We start from the raw sequence: 20706 nt of genomic DNA on the forward strand, positions 1-20706 counted from the left end.
GGAAAGTGGGAAATGATTGCTCTTGAAGTCCCTTGAAATTCAAAGTCTACAAAAATCACAAAGAGCTGAATATAACGTTTATTTGGGGGAAATGTTCAGAGTCAAGTCTGCATACTGGTGGATCCAGGGCCAAAAGAGAATTGGCCCTCATGCCCCTGACCAAAAGAGCCAACACAGCAGGGGGACAATTGCATCACTTATGGTTGATTTCAACAGACGTGGCCCCGATCCACATAACTTATGAATAAACAGAACTTGTTTTTAATACAGTGCACATAGTACGTATTGTGAACATGCCCCAGAGTTTGAAACAAAGAGGAATTCAAAAACACGGAAATATATTTTGTATATAAGAATAAATGGGCACTAAAGAATTCAGGTCTTAATATCCTTAAAGGAAAAGGATATTTATTTTGTCACATATTGACGGTGATTTGGGCTCAGAGGCTCTACCAGCCTCTATTCTTCAAAGTACGCTATGCAAGGTTGGTCTAGAGCACATTTGACCACTTCTACTTCTCCACCTCCGTTCTTCTCCCGCTGAAAGTGAATGTTAACTAAATCCTGCAAAATTTCTTCATCCATCATCTGAAGATCTTCCATCCCAGTCAGAAGCACCGTCCTTTCCGATATTCCCGAAAACATCTAAGAAGGAAAGTTTAAAAGATGAATAGAAAACGTTCCAAGAGCTTTGAGGTCTAAAACTTCATATTGATAAGCTCTGCCTAATATTTGGGTCCTTATCTTGGAAGAGACAAGAGCCTCAGGGAGATGCTGCAGGAAGAGAATATCCGAGGCGGGTCTGAGTTTCGGGAAGATAACCGGTGGCATTAGGACGAGCAGAGGAAAGAGGCATCGCTGCAGACAGAAGGACCAGGAGAAGACAGTCAGAGGTGCAAGCAGAAGCACCGAGTGGCCGCATAAATGGGGGATGTGGAGCAAAACTAAGAACTGAGCATTTGAGTGGCTTTCAAGAGGGTGACCAGGTGGAGGGGGGTTCCGTTTAATACCCAAGGAAGGACACCGAGGCTCCTTCCACAGTTTGGCTATTGTGGATGTTGCTGCTATATACATCGGGGTGCAGGTGTCCCGGCGTTTCATTGCATCTGCATCTTTGGGGTAAATCCCCAGCAGTGCAATTGCTGGGTCGTAGGGCAGGTCTATTTTTAACTCTTTGAGGAACCTCCACACAAGTTTTCCAGGTGTCCATCGAAAGATGAATGGATAAAGAAGATGTGGTCTATGTATACAATGGAATATTCCTCAGCCATTAGAAACGACAAATACCCACCATTTGCTTCAACGTGGATGGAACTGGAGGGTATTATGCTGAGTGAAATGAGTCAATCGGAGAAGGACAAACATTATATGGTCTCATTCATTTGGGGAATATAAATAATAGTGAAAGGGAATAGAGGGGAAGGGAGAAGAAATGGGTAGGAAATATCAGAAAGGGAGACAGAACATGAAGACTCCTAACTCTGGGAAACGAACTAGGGGTGGTGGAAAGGGAGGAGGGCGGGGGGTGGGGGTGACTGGGTGACGGGCACTGAGGGGGGCACTTGACGGGATGAGCACTGGGTGTTATTCTGTATGTTGGCAAATTGAACACCAATAAAAAATAAATTTATTATTAAAAAATAAAAAATAAAAATAAATATGTTAAAATATTAAAGAATACCTACATGATGTTCTATAACATATTTTAAGAACTATACAGCAAAATACAATTTTGAAATAAAACTTTGCTTACTGCAAATTTAAAAAAGGAAAAAAGAAATAATACCCAAGGAAGCCACAGAGAAAAGGAACAGGTCAGGGTAAACATAGTGAGTTCAGAGAAAATGAGTGGAAAGAATTAGATTTAATGCCCAATGACAGTAAAGACATGAGAGAAATGCAGCTATGTCTCCACATGCAAAAATATGATGCCATTATCTGAGTAATTTCAGGTTTTAAAAAAGTGTGTAAGGAATCGAATATGGTACAGTTTTGCATTAAAGTACTTTTTAAAAAGAGAAACTTATTTTGCAGCAAGCAGATATGAAGAAACTATTTTGCTATTGCTCACTAATAAGATTCAACATTAGCAGACTCACAACTTTTCTATTTTTTGTGGGGCGGGGTTGAGCAGTAAGTTCCCATAATGAAAGAAAAGAGATGACTTTACCTGAAACTGTTTCAAATGTGTTTCTGTGTATGGAGAAACAATGACGTTGTAGCAGTTTTCATTTATATAAAGCGGATAGTCTTTCTTTTTCAAAATCTTGTCAGCAACTGGAAGTAAATTTTTAAAAAATCATTTTCTTTTTTATATCACAGACATTTTTAACCGAAGTTAAAACTTCCTTCAAACAGAACACCACACTAAACAGTGAATTTGAGTGATTATGTTCTTAAGAATTCTACGATCCACAGTACACACAAAAATACAAAATTGTGTATTTTGAAAAATATAAGTCCAAACAATAATGGGTTTAAACAGATCCTTCCGTCTTGAACTATCCACTGCAATCAGTGCAAGGGCTGTGATGGCCTCAGACAGATCTACCCTGAGGTACACAAAATGCAATAACCACCTGCAAAAATGTAACCCCCTCATTCTAACAACATGTTAGTTTCCCAGTTTCTCAAGAAGCATAATTGAAAATTATTAGAATACTATACATATATATTTTTTACAATACACACAATATATAATAAATTATTTTATTCCTATATTTTTATATATAAAATTACTTAGGTGTCCTGCACCTAATATATAATATTATTCAGTAAACTGATATAATGATGTTAATCAACGGGGGCGGGGTGGGGCGGTTGGATGTCATCTAAAAAGTGAAGGCAAATAACAAAAATTCATCAGTTTCCTCTAACACAAAGAATAACCAGACTTATTTTTAGCAGGATTTTTCTCCTAGAGGGAAAATAGGTAATGTTTCAGATTGCATAAAGTTTAGCGGAAACAGTTCTTAGGAATATCCTATCACTTTGCTTTTTCTCCTCTCCCCAGTCCATCTCGGGTAAGCAATATGGTGCGGTGGTTGAGAGCAGGCCCCTGCTGGTGAGGATGTAGAGAAACTGAATCCCTGGTTCACTGTTAGTAGGAACATAAAATGCTACAGCCAGTGTGGAAAGCAGTATGGCAGCTCCTCAAAACATTAAACATAGAATCACCATATGCTCCAGCAATTCCAGAAAGATCTAGAAAGACATTCAACTAACCATAACTAACTACACAGTAGAAGAAGGGAAGTGTAGTGAAATGTCTGCATTTTTACTAAATTAATGCTCTTCTCTATTATCTCAATTTTCTTTGAAAAGAATGTATTACTCTCTTATGAAAAACAGTGTTTTTTAAATTGTATCGCTGGATTTCTATTACATGTGCAATCCCAGGAGAAACCCTAAAAACTGGATTAACTGGAGTAAGATATTTTTTCCTTGGAGAATCACTTGGGCACGTTAACAAAAGCATCTGTAGAATTTTATATTTTTAATCATAAGAATGTAAATCTCGCTCAGATGATTTAGTAAAAATCCATTTCTACCTATAAAGGTAACAGCTTGTCTTCCCTCAATCTATTCTCTCCACCTAAGAGACCCTCATCTGTCAAAATTGATGGGATGGAAGTGACGGTTTTCTATATATGCATTTGTAGATTTCTCTGCCACATACTCACTGTGATTGGGGGTAAGTTATTTACCGTCCCTAGGACTCCGTTTCCTCACCAATAAAGTGAGTATAACACGGATCTCCAGAGTTGTGCTGCGGTTCAGAGGAAATACATGCCCATGTCCTTGGGCACTAGGATGAAGGATGAGGATGCACTAGGATTGAAGTACCTGTTATATGTAGTATTATTCTCAGTAGCATTCACAGAAATCATTTTCAGGACCCTACCATTTTATAACATTTTTTAAAAATCCCCTATTATTATGCTGTCAAGTAAATTCCAAAAAAAAGAACAGAAAAGGAATACTTTCAGAAACGGCAGATCATAGGGGTGCCCGGGTGGTACAGTTGTTTAAGTGTCGCACTCTTGGTTTCTGCTCAGGTCCTGACCTCAGAGTTGTGAGATGGAGCCTCTCCACGGGGCTCTGCGCCCAGCACGGGGCTGCCAAAGACTCTCCCTCTCCCTGCCCCTCCCGCCTTGCTCTCTCTCACTCTCTAAAATAAATACATGTTAAAAAAAAGGGGGGGGGGGGAGAAAAGAAAGAAAAGAAAAGAAGAAAAGAAAAGAAAGAAAAGAAAAGAAGAAAAGAAGAAAAGAAAAGAAAAGAAAAGAAAAGAAAAGAAAAGAAAGGAAAAGAAAAGAAAGAAAGAAAGAAAAGAAAAGAAAAGAAAAGAAAAGAAAAGAAAAGAAAAGAAAAGAAAAGAAAAGAAAAGAAAGAAAAGAAAAGGCAGCACATGATTGAGTGGTAGAGTCTTTCGTAGCTGCCTCCACGGGTGACTACCTCCAGCCTCCATAAAGGTGACCACGGCGCTGTGGGATGGCCTATGGTACTGCACACACAGCACTTCTCCACCTCCGTTCCGGGACTTAGAGAAGCTCAGTTCCAGCTTGTCTCTCATCTGGTCCTCAGGCAGTGCGTCGGGAATTTCACTAACATTGATCTTCACCTTAGACACTTCTTCATGGACCTGGGAAATCAGTTCATGTTCAGGAATATGGATGAGAAGAGTGTTCACACCCAACAGAATCCTAACAAGCCTTAATCACCATGTTACCTGGAATCTGACTCCTGAATTTAATGGAACTGGCTTGGCCACAACCTCCACATCTACATCTTCTATACGTATATGATGTTTCCCCATCCTGATGACATTTTGGGCAACTGAAAAATAATTTCGGAGTATTAATTGCCAGGATCTTTTTTTATTTTTTAAGGCTGAGAAGTTTGAGCTGGAATCCGTTTTTTTTTTTTTAACTTTCTTTTTTTTTTTTAAGATTTTATTTATTTATTTATTCATGAGAGGCATAGAGAGACAGAAAGAGGGGCAGAGACACAGGCAGAGGGAGAAGCAGGCTCCATGCCAGGAGCCTGATGCAGGACTCGATCCCGGGACTCCAGGATCACGCCCTGGACCAAAGGCAGGTGCCAAACCGCTGAGCCACCCAGGGATCCCCCTAATTGCCAGGATTTTAATAGATGTTTTCATTTTTGGTTTAAGAAACAAATTATTATAGGTATTTTAAATGTCCTTTAATCTTAAAGGATCTAATGTTTTAAAAAATTTTCCTAGGACTTTCAAGTGATAATGGTCTTGTCACCGAAGTGGCAAATAGATATATTAATATCGAAATGTCAAAATATATCAGCAAAAATCACAAAGTAGTGAAAAAGGTACAAATTTCCAGTTAAAAGATAAATAAGTTCCAGGGATGTAATGTACAACATGGTGACCACAGCTAACGCTGCTGTGTGGTATCCAGGAGAGCTATTATGAGACCAGATCCTAAGCATGCTCATTACAAGCAAAAAAAGTTTTTTGCCCTTTTTGTTGAATCTATAAGAGCTCTGTTTATTGCATCTATATGAGAAGATAGATGTTGGCTACACCTGCTTCAGTCACCATTTCACAATATATGCAAGTCACCATGCCATACACCTGAAATTTAGACTGTGTTATGTATCAATGATTTCTCAGCAAAACTGGAAAAAAAGTATAATGTAGAAAATCTCATCAAGTTCCAGATTCATCTCTTAAGAGATAAGCCTGGTGATGCTTCGGAAATTCATCTAGTATTTCAGCTCAGCCACACGCCCTTTGGAATTCCTGTTAACAGAATGATGAGAGAATTCCCTTAGTGCATTAATTAAAGCACAGCCAGAAACTTCTTCGGCGTTGAGTAAGCCGGAAAAAGTTGTGTGGGCCAGTGGCATTCTGACAATCTTATTTATCATTTGCCACTCCTCTTTGATATGCTATAAACACCAAAGAAATAAATGTTCATTTTCGTCTTTCCTAAGGATGACACATTAAAGACCACATAAGCTTGAACATCAAAGTGTGAGTCTTTTTTATTTTTTGGCTGTGTTTATTGATTTATTTATTTTTGGCTGTGTTTAATGAGGAATTCTCCTTTTGCTAGAATGTCTTGAGATCATTTATTTAAAAAGATGATAGCCTGTACCAATCACAAAACTATCAAAGCTAATTTATCTGTGCGCATGGGAGAGGCTCGGTACCGTAGTTATGCCCCAAATCATTAGAAATCCAGACAGCAGCGACATTTCAGTTTAAAATGAATGTGGGTGTGCATTTCATTTCTAATTGTGGGACATGAGAGCTTATAACGTTTCAGTGGTTAATGCAGGGCCGCTTACACTAATTTGTCACAAAGATAAGGGATGCCCACCCCGGCCTGACAAATCTCATGTGTTCGTGACAACCAGACACACCGCGGCTGAAGGACGAAACAGGCCGAGAGGCAGGGCGCAGCCATGTGGGAATTCACACTCACTGTACCACGATATGACTCCATAACTTGAATTATGACTTTCTTTTGTTAATGACAACAGGCAACAATAACAGAAACTGCCAACGAAGTCATCCTTAGATGATCCTCTTTCTCTCCCACACCCTCCTCCCCAGCCTCCAACATCTGGTGATCTGACGCAGCTGAGAATTCCCGCCTCCCACATCCCCTCTTCTGTCTTTTGGGTGTATCTCCGTTTCCACTGCCAACTGCCCACACAGGGCCCCTGGCCCCCGTCTCTGCCCTCGGCTGCAGCGCGGACCCAGGTGGACCCAAGGTGAACCGACAGTGGATGCATATGCTGATCTGCTAAGATGCTCTTCTTTTTAATATTTCTATTCAGGCTGTAGTGACAGACCAGGTCTAAGGAGATACAAGTTATAATCCTAGATTCTCGGAATCTGAGCACTGGAAGGGCTTAAAACCGTCCAATCCCACCCCATAACTGGACAGATACAAGAATAAAGGCCGGAGAGAGTGACCTGCTGCGAGGACTGTTGGTCCAGTACAATGCGCATGGGTTCACAGGTATGGCTCTCAGTTTCGCGATTTTTAACCGTATGGACCTTGAACAAGTTCTCTATCTTTCCTAAGTTTCAGTTTCCTTATCTGGAAAACTCCCAAGGAGTGGCAATGATGACCGCTAACATCTACTGTTTATTTTGTGTCAGACACCGTGTAACAGCATTTCTGATTTAATCCTCAGCCCAACCCCATAAAGTAGGCACTGTCTCAAGGCCTGTCAGAAAACTCTGAGATTCAGAAAGAACCCAACCCAAATCCCATATCTAGAAATGGGCAACGTTGGCACTGAAGGCCAGATTGTCCTCCCTAGCGTGCCTCCGGCTCGGAACAGGGTCCTACAGCAGACTCAGCAAACGTCAGGGCCCGTTTCCAAATCGCTGACTCTTGGGCTCTTTCCATTCACTGGTCATGTACCCTTAGGCAAGTCACTTACACACCCAAGAATCTGTGTCCTTAGCTATAATATGTAAATAGTAACTCTCAGGATCTCTGGGTGGCTCAGCGGTTTAGCGCCTGCCTTCTGCCCAGGGCATGATCCTGGAGACCCGGGATCGAGTCCCCTGTCGGGCTCCCTGCATGGAGCCTGCTTCTCCCTCTGCCTGTATCTCTGCTTCTCTCTATATATATCTCTCATGAATAAATAAATAAAATCTTTAAAAATAAGTAAATAAATAGTAACTCTCCTCTCGGTCACGTGAGCGTAAGAGGAGCCATCTGTGAGAACTCTGGGGGAACTCTATGGAGCTCTATCAGCTTAAGACATTCTTGCTAACACCATTTGGAGGTAGCAGGTGGAGCAGAGAGACACTGGTATTGGACGTCACAACACCTGGGCTTGAGTCCCAGGGTCGTCATGTTCTCAACAGGTGATCACATTCACGGCAGTTAATGTCCCAGTTTTCTCATCATCAAATGAGGATAATCCTGTCTGCCCCAAGGTATCGCCATGAGATAAGATGAGATGAGATGAGATGAGATGAGATGAGATGAGATGAGATGAGATGATAGATGTAAAAACTTTAAAGCAATAGCCAAATATCTAAGAAAGCTCTTTGGAAGTCTCAGCGATTTCCAAAAGCAACATAGTAAAAAATTTTTTCAAGATTTATTTATTTATTTATGATAGACAGAGAGAGAGAGAGAAGCAGAGACACAGGAGGAGGGAGAAGCAGGCCCCACGCCGGGAGCCCGACATGGGACTCGATCCCGGGACCCCAGGATCGCACCCTGGGACAAAGGCAGGCGCCAAACCACTGAGCCACCCAGGGATCCCCAACATAGTCAAATTTTTGAACATTACTCATACCTTCTTCTCTTTCAAAGGTGATAAGAGCTTGCCCTTTCTGTAGCTCATAAAAAATTGGCGAGCTCACTTGAAATGAACAGGAGATGTTTAAAAACTGGCTGTCAGTCTCAGGGTTCTCTAAAGATGTGAACTTCACCTTTGTTTCAGGAATATCCTCTTTAATCTAATTTAAACAGAAATGTTTGATTAAAATCAAGACAAGAAATAACTTAAGCCCTTCTTGTGATAATGTGATTTGATCGTCCAATAATTCATCCTCCACTGATTTCAGAATCCCACAGAATACCAAGTGCAGTCTTACTTAATATCTTTAGTAATTACTAATTACTTCTTCCTAGGTAAGTACTCAGGAATGTAATCATATGCTGATCCTTTAATATTATTTCCCAGATGAAATTATAAATATATAATCTCTCACTTTTTCTAATCAATATTTAAACTAGCCAATATTGTATGGTGTTAGATTCTAAAGCCTACATCACTCCTGTAGAGGAGCACCTCCTAAAGAACCGTACTAATAATAGGCTCTGTTACAAGGGAATCATTAGACATACGTTCACGACAAAGCAGTATAAAATAGTTGAGTATATGCCATGTGTATTTTGATAGCTAACCCGGATAATTTCATCCCAAAAGAAAGTCTCCTGAATTATGTTTTAATTATCAAATTGAAATTCCCCTTTCTCCAACACCTGCCCATCAATTTTTTAACCATTATCAAACTTAGGTCTGTAAAAATGCGAAGGGACACCACCAACAAAATTCGTAAGACATACGCAACTATATATAAATGCACAAATGAATCTGTTGTTTGCATTTCTTTCTTCTTCTCTTTCTTTTTTTATTCCTGAGAGACACAGAGAGAGAGGCAGAGACAGGGGCAGAGGGAGAAGCAGGTCCCTGCGGGGAGCCCGACGTGGGACTGGATCCTGGGAATCTGGGATCCCGGCCTGGGCTGAAGGCAGACGCTCAACCGCTGAGCCCCCCAGACGCCCCATGTTGTTTGCATTTCTATTTCCCATAATCATTTTACACGCTGCAAGAAAATGTTTGTGTTCTCACAAAGGGGTTAGAAAGAGTCAATAAGTTATTTGACCTAATTTCACATTTCTCACATTTGCCCTGTATCTTCACACATAACCTCTGTAGAATTTGATTACTGTAAGTCCAATTTCAAAACAACTGGCAGTGTCTGAGAAAAGGCAGTGTTTCCCAATAATGTGGAAATACCCAATATACTCTGAAAAGTCGAGAGCTTTCTGGAAAAAAATCAGTGCCTGATTTTGGTCTTGGGCACACTTGGCCAGGAGCAACTCACCTATGCTCTCTAGACCTCAATTTCAGTCCTCTGGAAATTGGACTGGCTGAGCTGGCTGGGTTCCCAAGGCCCCGTGAGTTAGAGGGTGAAGTGACTCCTCTCCAGCCAGGACGGTAACGGAGTGTTCCCTACGTCCCATAAACACGGGAACCCCACTTCCAGATATTCAATATCCTACCCCGCATTTCAGAAACAAAAAGTGACAACGTTTTAAACATTTAAGTTGTTTAAATACAGGTGTTTGTTTGTTTGTCTGAACAATGAGTTGTTATGGACAAAAATGGGGAGAGGGGCACCTGGGTGGCTCAGTCGGCTAAGTGTCTGCCTTTGACTCAGGTCCTGAGGTCGAGTCCAGCATCGGCTCCTGCTCAGCAGGGAGTCTGCTCCTCCCCCTTCCCTGTGTCCCTACCCTCTGCTCATGCTCTCTCTCTCTTTCTCTTTCTCATTCTCTTGCTCTTTTTCAAATAAATAAATAAAATCTTAAAAAAAAAAAAAAGAAAAGCAAAAAGGGGTGAAAAGTGATGTCTAATTCAAATACAGGAAAATTTCGGAGAGAATTTAAATGGTTGAAGACATATGTCCGATTTTTTAAAAAACTGTGAAATTCATTTAAATTACTTGGATTAGAAGAGCAATAAAGGAATTTAGTGAGAAGACCAATAATTTGATCCAAAAGTGACTGATAACGACCAATATTTTTTTTTGTTTTTGCATTAACGTACACATACATTAAAAAATAAAAGCATATACAAAAATTCTAAATGTGCATTATCAGAAATATACAGCCAGATGAAATTTTACAAAGTGATCACACGCATGTGACCAGAGCCCTGATCAATAAACAGAACATGACCAACACCCCAGAAGCCTCCTTTGGTTCCCTTGCAGTTCCTACCTGCCTCCAAGGGCAACCAGATGCTAACTTCTAACACCCTGCTCTTGTGCTTATTTAAATGCAAGCATACGATATGCCCTCGTTTATCTTTTTTGGCTCAACACTGTGCTTACGAAGTTCATCCATGAGGCTTGCATGTGGTTTTATTCTGTTCATTGTCACTGTGTCGTATTCCATTTTGTCAATACACTTCAAATTAATAATTCATTCTACTATGGAGAGTTGAGTTGTTTTCATTTTAGAGCTATTACAAACCATGGTGCCATCAAGGGCTACAATGTTTTTTTTTTTTTTTTTAAAGACTTTATTTATTTGACACAGAGAGACAATGACCACAATGTTTCAAAGGTGAATTCTGTATCATTAAATTGGCTTTTCTGAAGAATGGTGTCAATTAAAAATGTGACACATAAAATAATTAGAGATACCTGGGAGTTTCTAGTGGCCTCTTGTAACTCAGCTTCGAGCCTTTGGATCTCCTCCTTTAGTTGAATATTTTCCTTTGTGAATCTGTCAGTTAGTCTCTAAAAAAATCAAACAGCACCAAAAAATTAAACAGCCGCTGACCTCATTCTTCTAAATGAATCCAAGAAGCTACATTCCTATCACCCTAATAAAGGCGAAGGAAGACATCATCACCTATTGATTCTTCTACTTCTGACAAGTATTATTATCTCCTCTATACAAGCAGTGAAACTACCTTTCACACAAGACCAAAGTCACAGAAGATTTTGTAGAGCACGGATTGAGAGCCAGACCTCAACCTTATTAACTGCCTTCCTGGCCATCTGTGACAACAATATCACTTTTAAGCTAGGGGCACCTGGGTGGCACAGTCGGTTGAGCGTCTGATCGGTGTCAGCTCAGGTCATGATCTCCGAGTCCTGAGACTCCACAGTGTCGGGCTCTGCACTCGGCTTGGACTCACCTTGGGGCTCTATCTCCCTCTACTCCCACCCCCAGCAGCTCCTGTTTGCATTCTCTCTGAAATAAATAAATTTCTAAAAAAAAATAAGTAAATAAGGAAATTGTACTGTAATTGTAGACATATGTTATTTGGGGTCAATTAAAATTTTTTTTTTCCCTGTGATTCCCACAGTATAGACATGCCAGACATATGGCCCTGGGTAAGTGGCTCAAGCCACCTGAGTCTCCCTCCCCTCTTGGGTCTGATCAGATAATTGCTAACTAAGTCCTTAACTTCTAGGTGCAAATCAAAGAAAGGAAGGAGGGGAGGAAAAGATAGCTAATATTCTAAGCCTTACAACGAAAGAATAGAAATGATTCTTTCTGTGAGACTTGAATAATGGAAGAAAAATGCTTGAAAACCTTAATATCTAAAAAAAGAAAGAAAGAAAACCTTAATATCTTCCCAAATTCAAAGTAATGTTAGGCAAACACATATAAAACATGCTTCACTGCAAAACTTATAGATATAAAATAATTTTAACAATATCTAGTAATATTTACCTTTCTTAGTTCATTTTTCGTTACTTCTTCATTTGACCAAGGATCCAAAACTCGTTTTTCCCTATGTCTTTTATGTGCCATGATTACCTAATTATTGTAAAAAGTAAATATTTTTAAAAATAGTACATATATATAAATTCAAGAAGAAAGAAATAACTTTTACCCTTTAACAGAAGAAACGCCTCTTCTTTGCTATAACTTTTTTCTTATCATCAAAGCCTTTATTGTCATGTGGCTTATATTTGAACGAAGTCTATATTTCAAATAACTGTAGTGTCTATAAATGTATAAAAGAATTCTAAAAATTCTTTGCTTTTCAACACAATAATAGAAAATAGCAGGCATTAATATTCCTTTGAGGTTCATATCTTAATCATAATATGATGCCCCATTTGAAAATATTTCAATTTTGGTCTTTTCAAAGGTTTTGATTTAAACATCTAATTCTTCCTATTGCATTTCCCAAATGTAAATGGAGTAAAAAGGCCCCCCTCAAATACCTCTCCTCTACACGTATAGTAGTTCATTGTTTTTTTTTTCTTAAAGATATTATTTATTTATTCATGAGAGACACAGAGAGAGAGGCAGAGACACAGGGAGAGGGAGGAGCAGGCTCCATGCAGGGAGCCCGACACGGGACTCGATCCCAGGACCTGGGGTCATGCCCTGAGCCCAAGGCAGACGCTCACCCCCTGAGCCCCCCAGGCGTTCCTACCGTAGTTCTTTAAAAAAAAAAAAAAAAAACTTTTAAGTAGGCTCCACACTTAGCATGGGGCTCAAGGTGGGGCTCAAACCCCTGACCCTGAGATCAAGACCCAGGCTGAAATCAAGAGTCAGATGCTTTACCGGTGGAGCCACCCCGGAGCCCCTCACACGTACATTTTCACAAATCCTCCCTAGTCCACAAACCTCAACAGGAAGAAAATTACATCTTTACTTCTAATAATCTTTGATTAAAAGTTAGTATTCTCTTCACATATGAGTACAGATAACAAGCCACGTGGTCTTTGCAGCACCTGTGACCGAAGCTGCCAAAATGGCACAAATATCTTCAAAAATCATTGTAACTCTTGCAGGTATCCTGAAATGCTGTTTGTGTAAAACCTTCCTTCAAAATTATGAGAGTCATTAAACTCACCACCAGGTCTTATAATACACTGTAATGGGTCGATATATCTTACTATGTCAAAGATGTTTTTAATATTCTCGTCATCGTATTTCAATATAATCGGCTTCCTTTGTAATTCTATGTATTTTATTTTATACATTTAAAAACTATTTTTTTTAAAGGCCCACGGGCTTTATCAGACTGGGAAGGAATCCATGGCACACACAAAAAAATAAAGATAAAAAAAATAAAAAAAATAAAGGACATTTGCCTGCAAATGAATTCACTGAGATGGAAAGGTCCCAGATCAAACATGAGAAAAGGAGTATCACGTCTTTATGTCCTAGAAGCACTTTAGTAACTGGTTCGTGATATAATCCTCTCAAATTCCGAGTAGCTAGATGCTCACTCTTCTTGTAGAAGAAACAGGGAAAAGATTGATTCCTCCTTAAAAAAAAAAAAAAAAATAGAAAACTGGCAAAAAAAAAAAAGTTCTGTGCACACAAGCAGCGTCCAGAACACGCGCCTCGACACCGACGGGGACCCGAACGGCCGCTCCGCACTGGCGCAGGCCCTGAGAGCGCGACCTGGGCGCCCGCGCGGGGGGACACAGACCCCTGCACGCGCTCGGCCGCGCCTCGGGGCGGCTCCCTCCCCCCCCCCCCCCCCCCCCCGGGCCACGGGCCTGGCCAACCCACCGCGGGGCCAACCCCCCCCCCCCCCCCGGAGGCGCGGAGCACGTCAGCCGAACCGCGCTAGCGCCCTTCCCGGCTTCTCTGTGAAGACTCTACTCCGCTACCTGCTACCTGAGCCACAGACCCCGTGGCCCCGCGCCGAGGAGCACAGCGCCCGCGGGACGGCGAGCCTGGCGCGGGACTCGAACCCAGACCCGGGAGCACCGGAGCCACAGGCCCAGGCTCCTCAGGCACGGAATGTGCGGTTTCCAGCCACTACGTCGGCGGCCACCGTCACCGAGGCAGGCCCTCGGCCCGCGGCGCCCCGTGTCACCTCGGCAGCCCCTCCCCCGGCAGCGCCCCCGTCACCCCGCAGCCCCTCCCCCGGCAGCGCCCCCGTCACCTCAGGAGCCCCTCCCCGGCAGCGCCCCCGTCACCCCGGCAGCCCCTCCCCCGGCAGCGCCCCCGTCACCCCAGGAGCCCCTCCCCCGGCAGCGCCCCCGTCACCCCAGGAGCCCCTCCCCCGCAGCGCCCCGTCACCCCGGCAGCCCCTCCCCGGCAGCGCCCCGTCACCCCAGGAGCCCCTCCCCCGGCAGCGCCCCCGTCACCCCGGCAGCCCCTCCCCCGGCAGCGCCCCCGTCACCCCAGGAGCCCCTCCCCCGGCAGCGCCCCCGTCACCCCGGCAGCCCCTCCCCCGGCAGCGCCCCCGTCACCCCGTCACCCCGGCAGCCCCTCCCCCAGCAGCGCCCCCGTCACCCCGGCAGCCCCTCCCCGGCAGCGCCCCCGTCACCCCGGCAGCCCCTCCCCCGGCAGCGCCCCCGTCACCTCAGCAGCCCTCCCCCCGCAGCGCCCCCGTCACCCCGGCAGCCCCTCCCCCGGCAGCGCCCCCGTCACCCCGGCAGCCCCTCCCCCGGCAGCGCCCCCGTCACCCCGGCAGCCCCTCCCCCGGCAGCGCCCCCGTCACCCCAGGAGCCCCTCCCCCGGCAGCGCCCCCGTCACCCCAGGAGCCCCTCCCCCGGCAGCGCCCCCGTCACCCCGGCAGCCCCTCCCCCGGCAGCGCCCCCGTCACCCCGGCAGCCCCTCCCCCAGCAGCGCCCCCGTCACCTCAGCAGCCCCTCCCCCCGGCAGCGCCCCCGTCACCCCGGCAGCCCTCCCCCGGCAGCGCCCCCGTCACCTCAGCAGCCCCTCCCCCCGCAGCGCCCCCGTCACCCCGGCAGCCCTCCCCCGGCAGCGCCCCCGTCACCCCGGCAGCCCCTCCCCCGGCAGCGCCCCGTCACCCCGGCAGCCCCTCCCCCGCAGCGCCCCCGTCACCTCAGCAGCCCCTCCCCCCGGCAGCGCCCCCGTCACCCCGGCAGCCCTCCCCCGGCAGCGCCCCCGTCACCCCGGCAGCCCCTCCCCCAGCAGCGCCCCCGTCACCCCGTCACCCCGGCAGCCCCTCCCCCCAGCAGCGCCCCCGTCACCTCGGCAGCCCCAGCAGTGTCACCCGCCTGCCCCCAGGGCGTCTGTGCCGCGGGCCGCGGGGACCGGACGGAGCTCCCAGTCGCAGGTGGTGCAGGAGGAAGGCGTGGCCGTAGCCCCCGCAGCCGCCCCCGCAGCTGCCCCGGAGCGCGAGGCCCCAGGGGTCGGAGTCCGGGCCCCCTGCGCGGCCGGGAGGCGACTCGGCCTTTCCGGGTTCAGGAGGGGCGGGGCGGGGACGGGAGGGAGGGGAGGGGAGGGGGGCGCCTGCGCACGCGGCCGCCTCGGGCCGCCCGGGGACCCGGCCGCTGCCCCCGCCCCGACGCGCCTCCCCCGCGGCCTCCCGGGAGCCGGGCCGCCCCGCAGGGCGCCCCCCGCCCCGCCCCGCCCGCCCCCGCACCCCCAGCCCAGGCGCACCCACCTCGGGCGCAGGCGGCGTCCGTCGGGGCGAGCGGCGGGGCCCGGAGGCGGCGGGAACCCCGAGGCGGACGCTCAGGCCCGCTGCCCGCTCGCTCCCCGGGGCGCGCCTCCCGCAGGACTTTCACTTTCGCTTCCCGCGGCCTCGGGGCTCCCCGCGGACGGGCGGCGGCCGGGGACCGGGGCGCTGCGGGCGGGGGCTGCGCGGGGGCGTCGGCGGGACCCCCGGGGGCGGCCCGGAGCCTGCAGCGCCTCCCGCGGCCCCCCTCCCCCTCCCCGGGGCCTCCCCCTCCCCCTCCCCGGGGCCTCCCCCTCCCCCTCCCCCTCCCCGGGGCCTCCCCCTCCCCCTCCCCGGGGCCTCCCCCTCCCCCTCCCCCTCCCCGGGGCCTCCCCCTCCCCCTCCCCGGGGCCTCCCCCTCCCCCTCCCCCTCCCCGGGGCCTCCCCCTCCCCCTCCCCGGGGCCTCCCCCTCCCCCTCCCCCTCCCCGGGGCCTCCCCCTCCCCGGGGCCTCCCCCTCCCCTCCCCCGGGCCTTCCCCTCCCCGGGCCCCCCTCCGTCCCCCCTCCCCCCACTGGTCTCCGGGCTCCGTGAACAAATCGATAGGATCCCGTAAGGACGCGGAGTCCCAGGTCCCAGGAGGGCGCGGCCGGGGAGGCTGGGCCGCAGCAGGTCCGAGGGGCGCCAGGCCGAGCCTTGGCACCAGTGAGAGGCCGGGACCCCAGGGGCCGTGGCTTCTTGTGCAAGAGGCGGCCGTTTTGTTTTCATTCTGAGTGTGTCCAAAAAGTATTCCTGAAGGGTGCACGGGCACCCATTCTAAGGAAAAATCACTCCTTCTGTGCGCGTGTTACTGGACGTATTGTTGGGAAGGTGGGCAGGAAGGCAGGAAGGCCCGGGGGAGGCGCGTCCGCGGGCAGCAGGTCCCGGGGCGCTGACCCTCGCCTGCAGGTGCGTAGCCGACAGGTGCAGCCGCTGGGCCCCGAGCCCGGGCCTGAGCCTCCTGCGCCACCTGCGAGCCCCAGGCGGGGAAGGCCGCGCTGTCCCCTTGGCTTCCGTGGCCCGGGAAGGTTCTCTTGCAGCTTTCTGTCGGGAAGCTCGCAAATACATACATACTTCCCTAAGTGTGATCTTTTCCTTTGAAAATTAAAACATCTGGCTCATTTCAAGAACCCAGCGTTTCTTACTGCTCCTCCCAGAAGCACCCACAGCTGCCCTGGCCCCCAGGTAGCGGTCGGGCGGCAGGTGCATCCCGGGACGTCGGGGCACCCAGCCCGGGAGACAGTGCTGCGGCCACACGGTACTGAGCGCAGCGGGCCGAACACCGGGTCAACACACGTCAGATCCACGGACGTCAAGAATACCGATGGCAATGCAGCTGCTTTTCTAAGTGAAAAAATACAGGAGCGCGTGACAAGGACTTTGTCCTCATCAGCCCGGTAAGAAAGCTCAAAGCCCGTATCTGTTGCCACCTGAGCATTCCTTCCGCTCCCCTTGGGCATGTTAGAGACCAGAGCCCTGGACGGTTACCTACTTCAGCCTTGTTTCTTCTTTGTCTCATTTATGTTTTTCACAAGCAGATGATAAACGGCAGGGCGGCGGCCAGACACTGGCGGGTGCTGTTAAGGGGCAAAGGCCACCAGCAGGAGGGAAGGCTTTGGGGCGCCCGGTGCTCTGCAAGGCGATGCGGCTCTGAAGATGAATGGGCAGCTCTGGGTTACTAACGATGCTAACTGTCCATCTACCGGGACTCCCGAACGTTTTCTAGACGTCTGGGTCTGGCCAGCAACATGAGACAGAGGAATCACCCTCGTGTGCAGATGCAGACAGCAAGGCTTACGGACGCGATAAAAATCAGGCGGTTAATGGGTGATGACGCTGGTAACGTGTTTTTACTCTCAACCATGAAATCAAGCGTCTCCACACTGTGTTCCCCGGCGCCTGAAGAGGAGAGAATGCCGTGGCCAAAAGGGATTGGAAATGTCGAATACCGGATTCACTTTGGAGATTCACCACGCACATCGGCACGCTCGGAGGTTCAAGGGAGGGGGTACTGCAGGGCGAGAGTAAAGCACACGTTACAAAAAAAAAAAAAAAAACTAAAAATAAAAAAAAATAAAAAAATAAAGCACACATTACAAAGTTTAACTTCATTCCACCTTGAGTTTATCAACTAATTTGACCACTAAATTCCTTTTTTTTTTTTTTTTTTGGTATTTTTTTATTTATTTATGATAGTCAGAGAGAGAGAGAGAGAGGCAGAGAGAGAAGCAGGCTCCATGCACCGGGAGCCCGACGTGGGATTTGATCCCAGGTCTCCAGGATCGCGCCCTGGGCAAAGGCAGGCGCCAAACCACTGCGCCACCCAGGGATCCCCTAAATTCCTTTTTTTCATGGAGCAAGTATTAAAATCTCAGAGTTTCTAATTTGAGTGATGCAATTTGAGCGATGCTCCACTAATGATGGGCTTCAGGACAGGCTGCTTGAAAATAGGGCATATTGAATATTTTAAACTGAAGTTGCAGAGAACAGTAGGAGCAAGATCCTTAGGAGCTCTTCCCCCTACCTCCACCCTCTTCCTCTGAGAAGCGCCTGCCTTCTTATCTCTGAAGACAAAGGGACACAGAGAGGAACCCTAACACGCAGGATTCACTAAGTTCCCCCAGTTCACTCCGATTGCTGCGTACTCTCTGCTCTAACACGTTCCTTCATGACCGTGCAGCCTGCGTGAGTCCAGCATTCGAGCCCAGGCCTCACTGTTCCCTCGGGTCTCTATTTCCGCCTGAAGGTTCTCCTGACACATAAAACTCGTGTTAAACACACGTGTATCCTTCTCTCCTGCTAATCTCTTTGTCGGTTTCATTTTCAGCCCCACCCAGGGACCCCAAGGACGTACAGGAAAACTGTTTCCTTCCCTACACTAAATCGTAAACGTGAATCCTAATATCAGAAAGCATTGAGTGTCTGTAACACACTCAGTGGATCTGGCGTCGCACAGAGATGTCTGGGACGCTCACACAAATCTGCGCTGCCTGACAGCAGATGCACACCCCCTTACATGCTTCTCCTTCCCACCACGCGCCAACGAACTCCTCCCAGATTTTTCTATAAATTCACACACACACACACACACACACACACACACACAGCCTGGTTACTAGCACAGTGTGATGGGCACAACGAAGAGGTGCAGGCAAGAGGGAGCAAAACACAAGGGAGGGACTGGTCCCCCATCTCGGTTTCCTCTTGGGAATTAGGGTGACTCTTAAAGTTAGAGGAGGGCAGCCTGAGATGGGGGGGATGCAGGGGAGGGTGGCCGGGGGGGGGGGGGTGACCACCCCCTGGAGCAAGAGACAATTTAGGGAGGTACCAAGACTTCTGTGGGCATGCAAATGAGGAAACTACCTGAAATCCCTTTTACTATGCCCTTCCTTTTATTTTTTTTTTAAGATTTTACTTATTTATTTATTCCTGAGAGACCCAGAGAGAGGCAGAGACACCAGCAGAGGGAGAAGCAGGCTCCCTGTGGGACCCCTACACGGAACTCGATCCCAGAACCCGGGGTCACGCCCTGGGCCGCAGGCAGCTGCTCACCCCTGAGCCCTGGGTGCCCCTTGCCTTCCCTTTCCCTCCAGCCTGTGCTGTCCCCACCCAGACCGTGGTGACCTGGGCTGCAGGTCCTCCTAGGGGAAGTCAGACTGGCTGCGATCCTCCCAGTCGGTGGAATCCCATGGGGCCCCAGGGGCCTGCAGCTCTGGGGGACAGAAGTGCAGGTGTCGCTAAGGACAGGGATCTGAAATGGCCTCAGTAGCTCGAAGAAACACTCACTATGTGCTGCGATGAGGAATAGATACAGAAAATAAATCAATGTACTTAACTCCTCAGGGCTAACCCCATACATAATAACATGGGGAATATTTTTAAAGGAAAATAATAAATACTTTAATTATGTGGACATGAAACACAACATGTAACAGGTCATTGAATTGTGGACACATTCTGTATGCAGAATTGCCTTCTTGATCTTAATGAGATTTTTTATTATTATTTATTGGAATATATTACGTTAGATAAAAGAAAGATTTTGATAAATCCAATTTGAAAATTTGTCACGAAAATGAAATCTTAGATCAAATGCATATATATATGTTCAGGAAGACACAGGGAGAGAAACAATTTTGCAATACATAAGTATATCCGATCAACAGGACGTGCGTGTCTAAAATGTCTGTACAGTGTTCTATGCCAATTTTATCTCAATAAAGCTGGAAAAAATAAAACAGTAAGTAGCAGATTTTTAAAAAGTAAAGTAAGTGTCCCATCCCTTTCTCTCTATCAAGTATGCAATACGACACGGCTAGACCTGCCGTTGGTGTCAAGTGGGGGCCTAGGGCCTGCTCAGGTCACTGAGGCTCCCCCCCCCCCACAAGTCTCTTGGGCTGGGGGATGGAGCTGCCCTCACTCAGGCTCACCCTGCCCAGCTCAGCAAGTAGTGGCTGCAGCCATTCTGTACACTGCGGACATTTTCTTCTCCTTTGTCTTCCTACCCACAGAAGTGCTTTTTTTTTTTTTTTTTTTTTTTTTTCCAGAACTAGTTTTAAGACAAAGCTTCAAAAAAAACTTTTTTTTGCATCACCTAGTTACTAGTCCAGTAACTATACCTAGTAGGTGCTACATAGCTCCTTCTTCCTAACTGGTGGTTAGATGCAAGGGGGGAAGTCCGATACTCTAGGCCCAATGTCATAACCCCCTGGTATGGGTTTTCATATTAATGAAAACATTAGTGTATGAACGTTTGTCTAAGTGAATAAAATACTGCTGCTAATGAAGCTGGTGCTGGTAGTGGTGGAGGTGGTGCTGCTGGTGCTGCTGGTGCTGCTGGTGGTGCTAGTGGTGGTGGTCGTGCTGCTGCTGCTGCTGCTGGTCTGCTGATGCTGCTGGTGGTACTGGCATAGCTGGGGGTGCTGGTGGGGGAGGGCTGCTGGTGCGGCTGGTGCAGAGGCTGCCACTGCTACTAATGCTGCTGCTGCTCCTAATGATGCTGCTGCTGCTGGTGGTGC

The 20706-nt window shown here is 47.6% G+C and overlaps 1 protein-coding gene and 1 long non-coding RNA gene across 2 annotated transcripts; one reads left to right on the forward strand and one right to left on the reverse strand.

Annotated features, from left to right (window-relative positions):
• Positions 1-374: 374 nt before the first annotated feature.
• NMI (N-myc and STAT interactor) lies at positions 375-13551 on the reverse strand. Its single transcript, XM_077861692.1, has 8 exons — positions 13379-13551; positions 12000-12086; positions 10958-11053; positions 8317-8479; positions 4733-4839; positions 4459-4645; positions 2171-2277; positions 375-645 (listed from the first exon to the last, which is right to left on the reverse strand). Exons 2-8 carry the CDS (start codon positions 12078-12080, stop codon positions 460-462), a joined length of 927 nt encoding a protein of 308 aa, XP_077717818.1. The 5' UTR covers positions 12081-12086; positions 13379-13551; the 3' UTR covers positions 375-459.
• Positions 13552-16199: 2648 nt separating this feature from the next.
• Positions 16200-19897, forward strand: LOC144291854 (uncharacterized). The gene is made up of 2 exons (XR_013359425.1): positions 16200-17085; positions 17227-19897. It is a non-coding gene; the product is annotated as an uncharacterized LOC144291854 (long non-coding RNA).
• The last annotated feature ends 809 nt before the right edge of the window (positions 19898-20706 follow it).

This window comes from Canis aureus, chromosome 20, assembly GCF_053574225.1.
Source record: "Canis aureus isolate CA01 chromosome 20, VMU_Caureus_v.1.0, whole genome shotgun sequence".
In the NCBI taxonomy this organism is placed as follows: domain Eukaryota; kingdom Metazoa; phylum Chordata; class Mammalia; order Carnivora; family Canidae; genus Canis; species Canis aureus.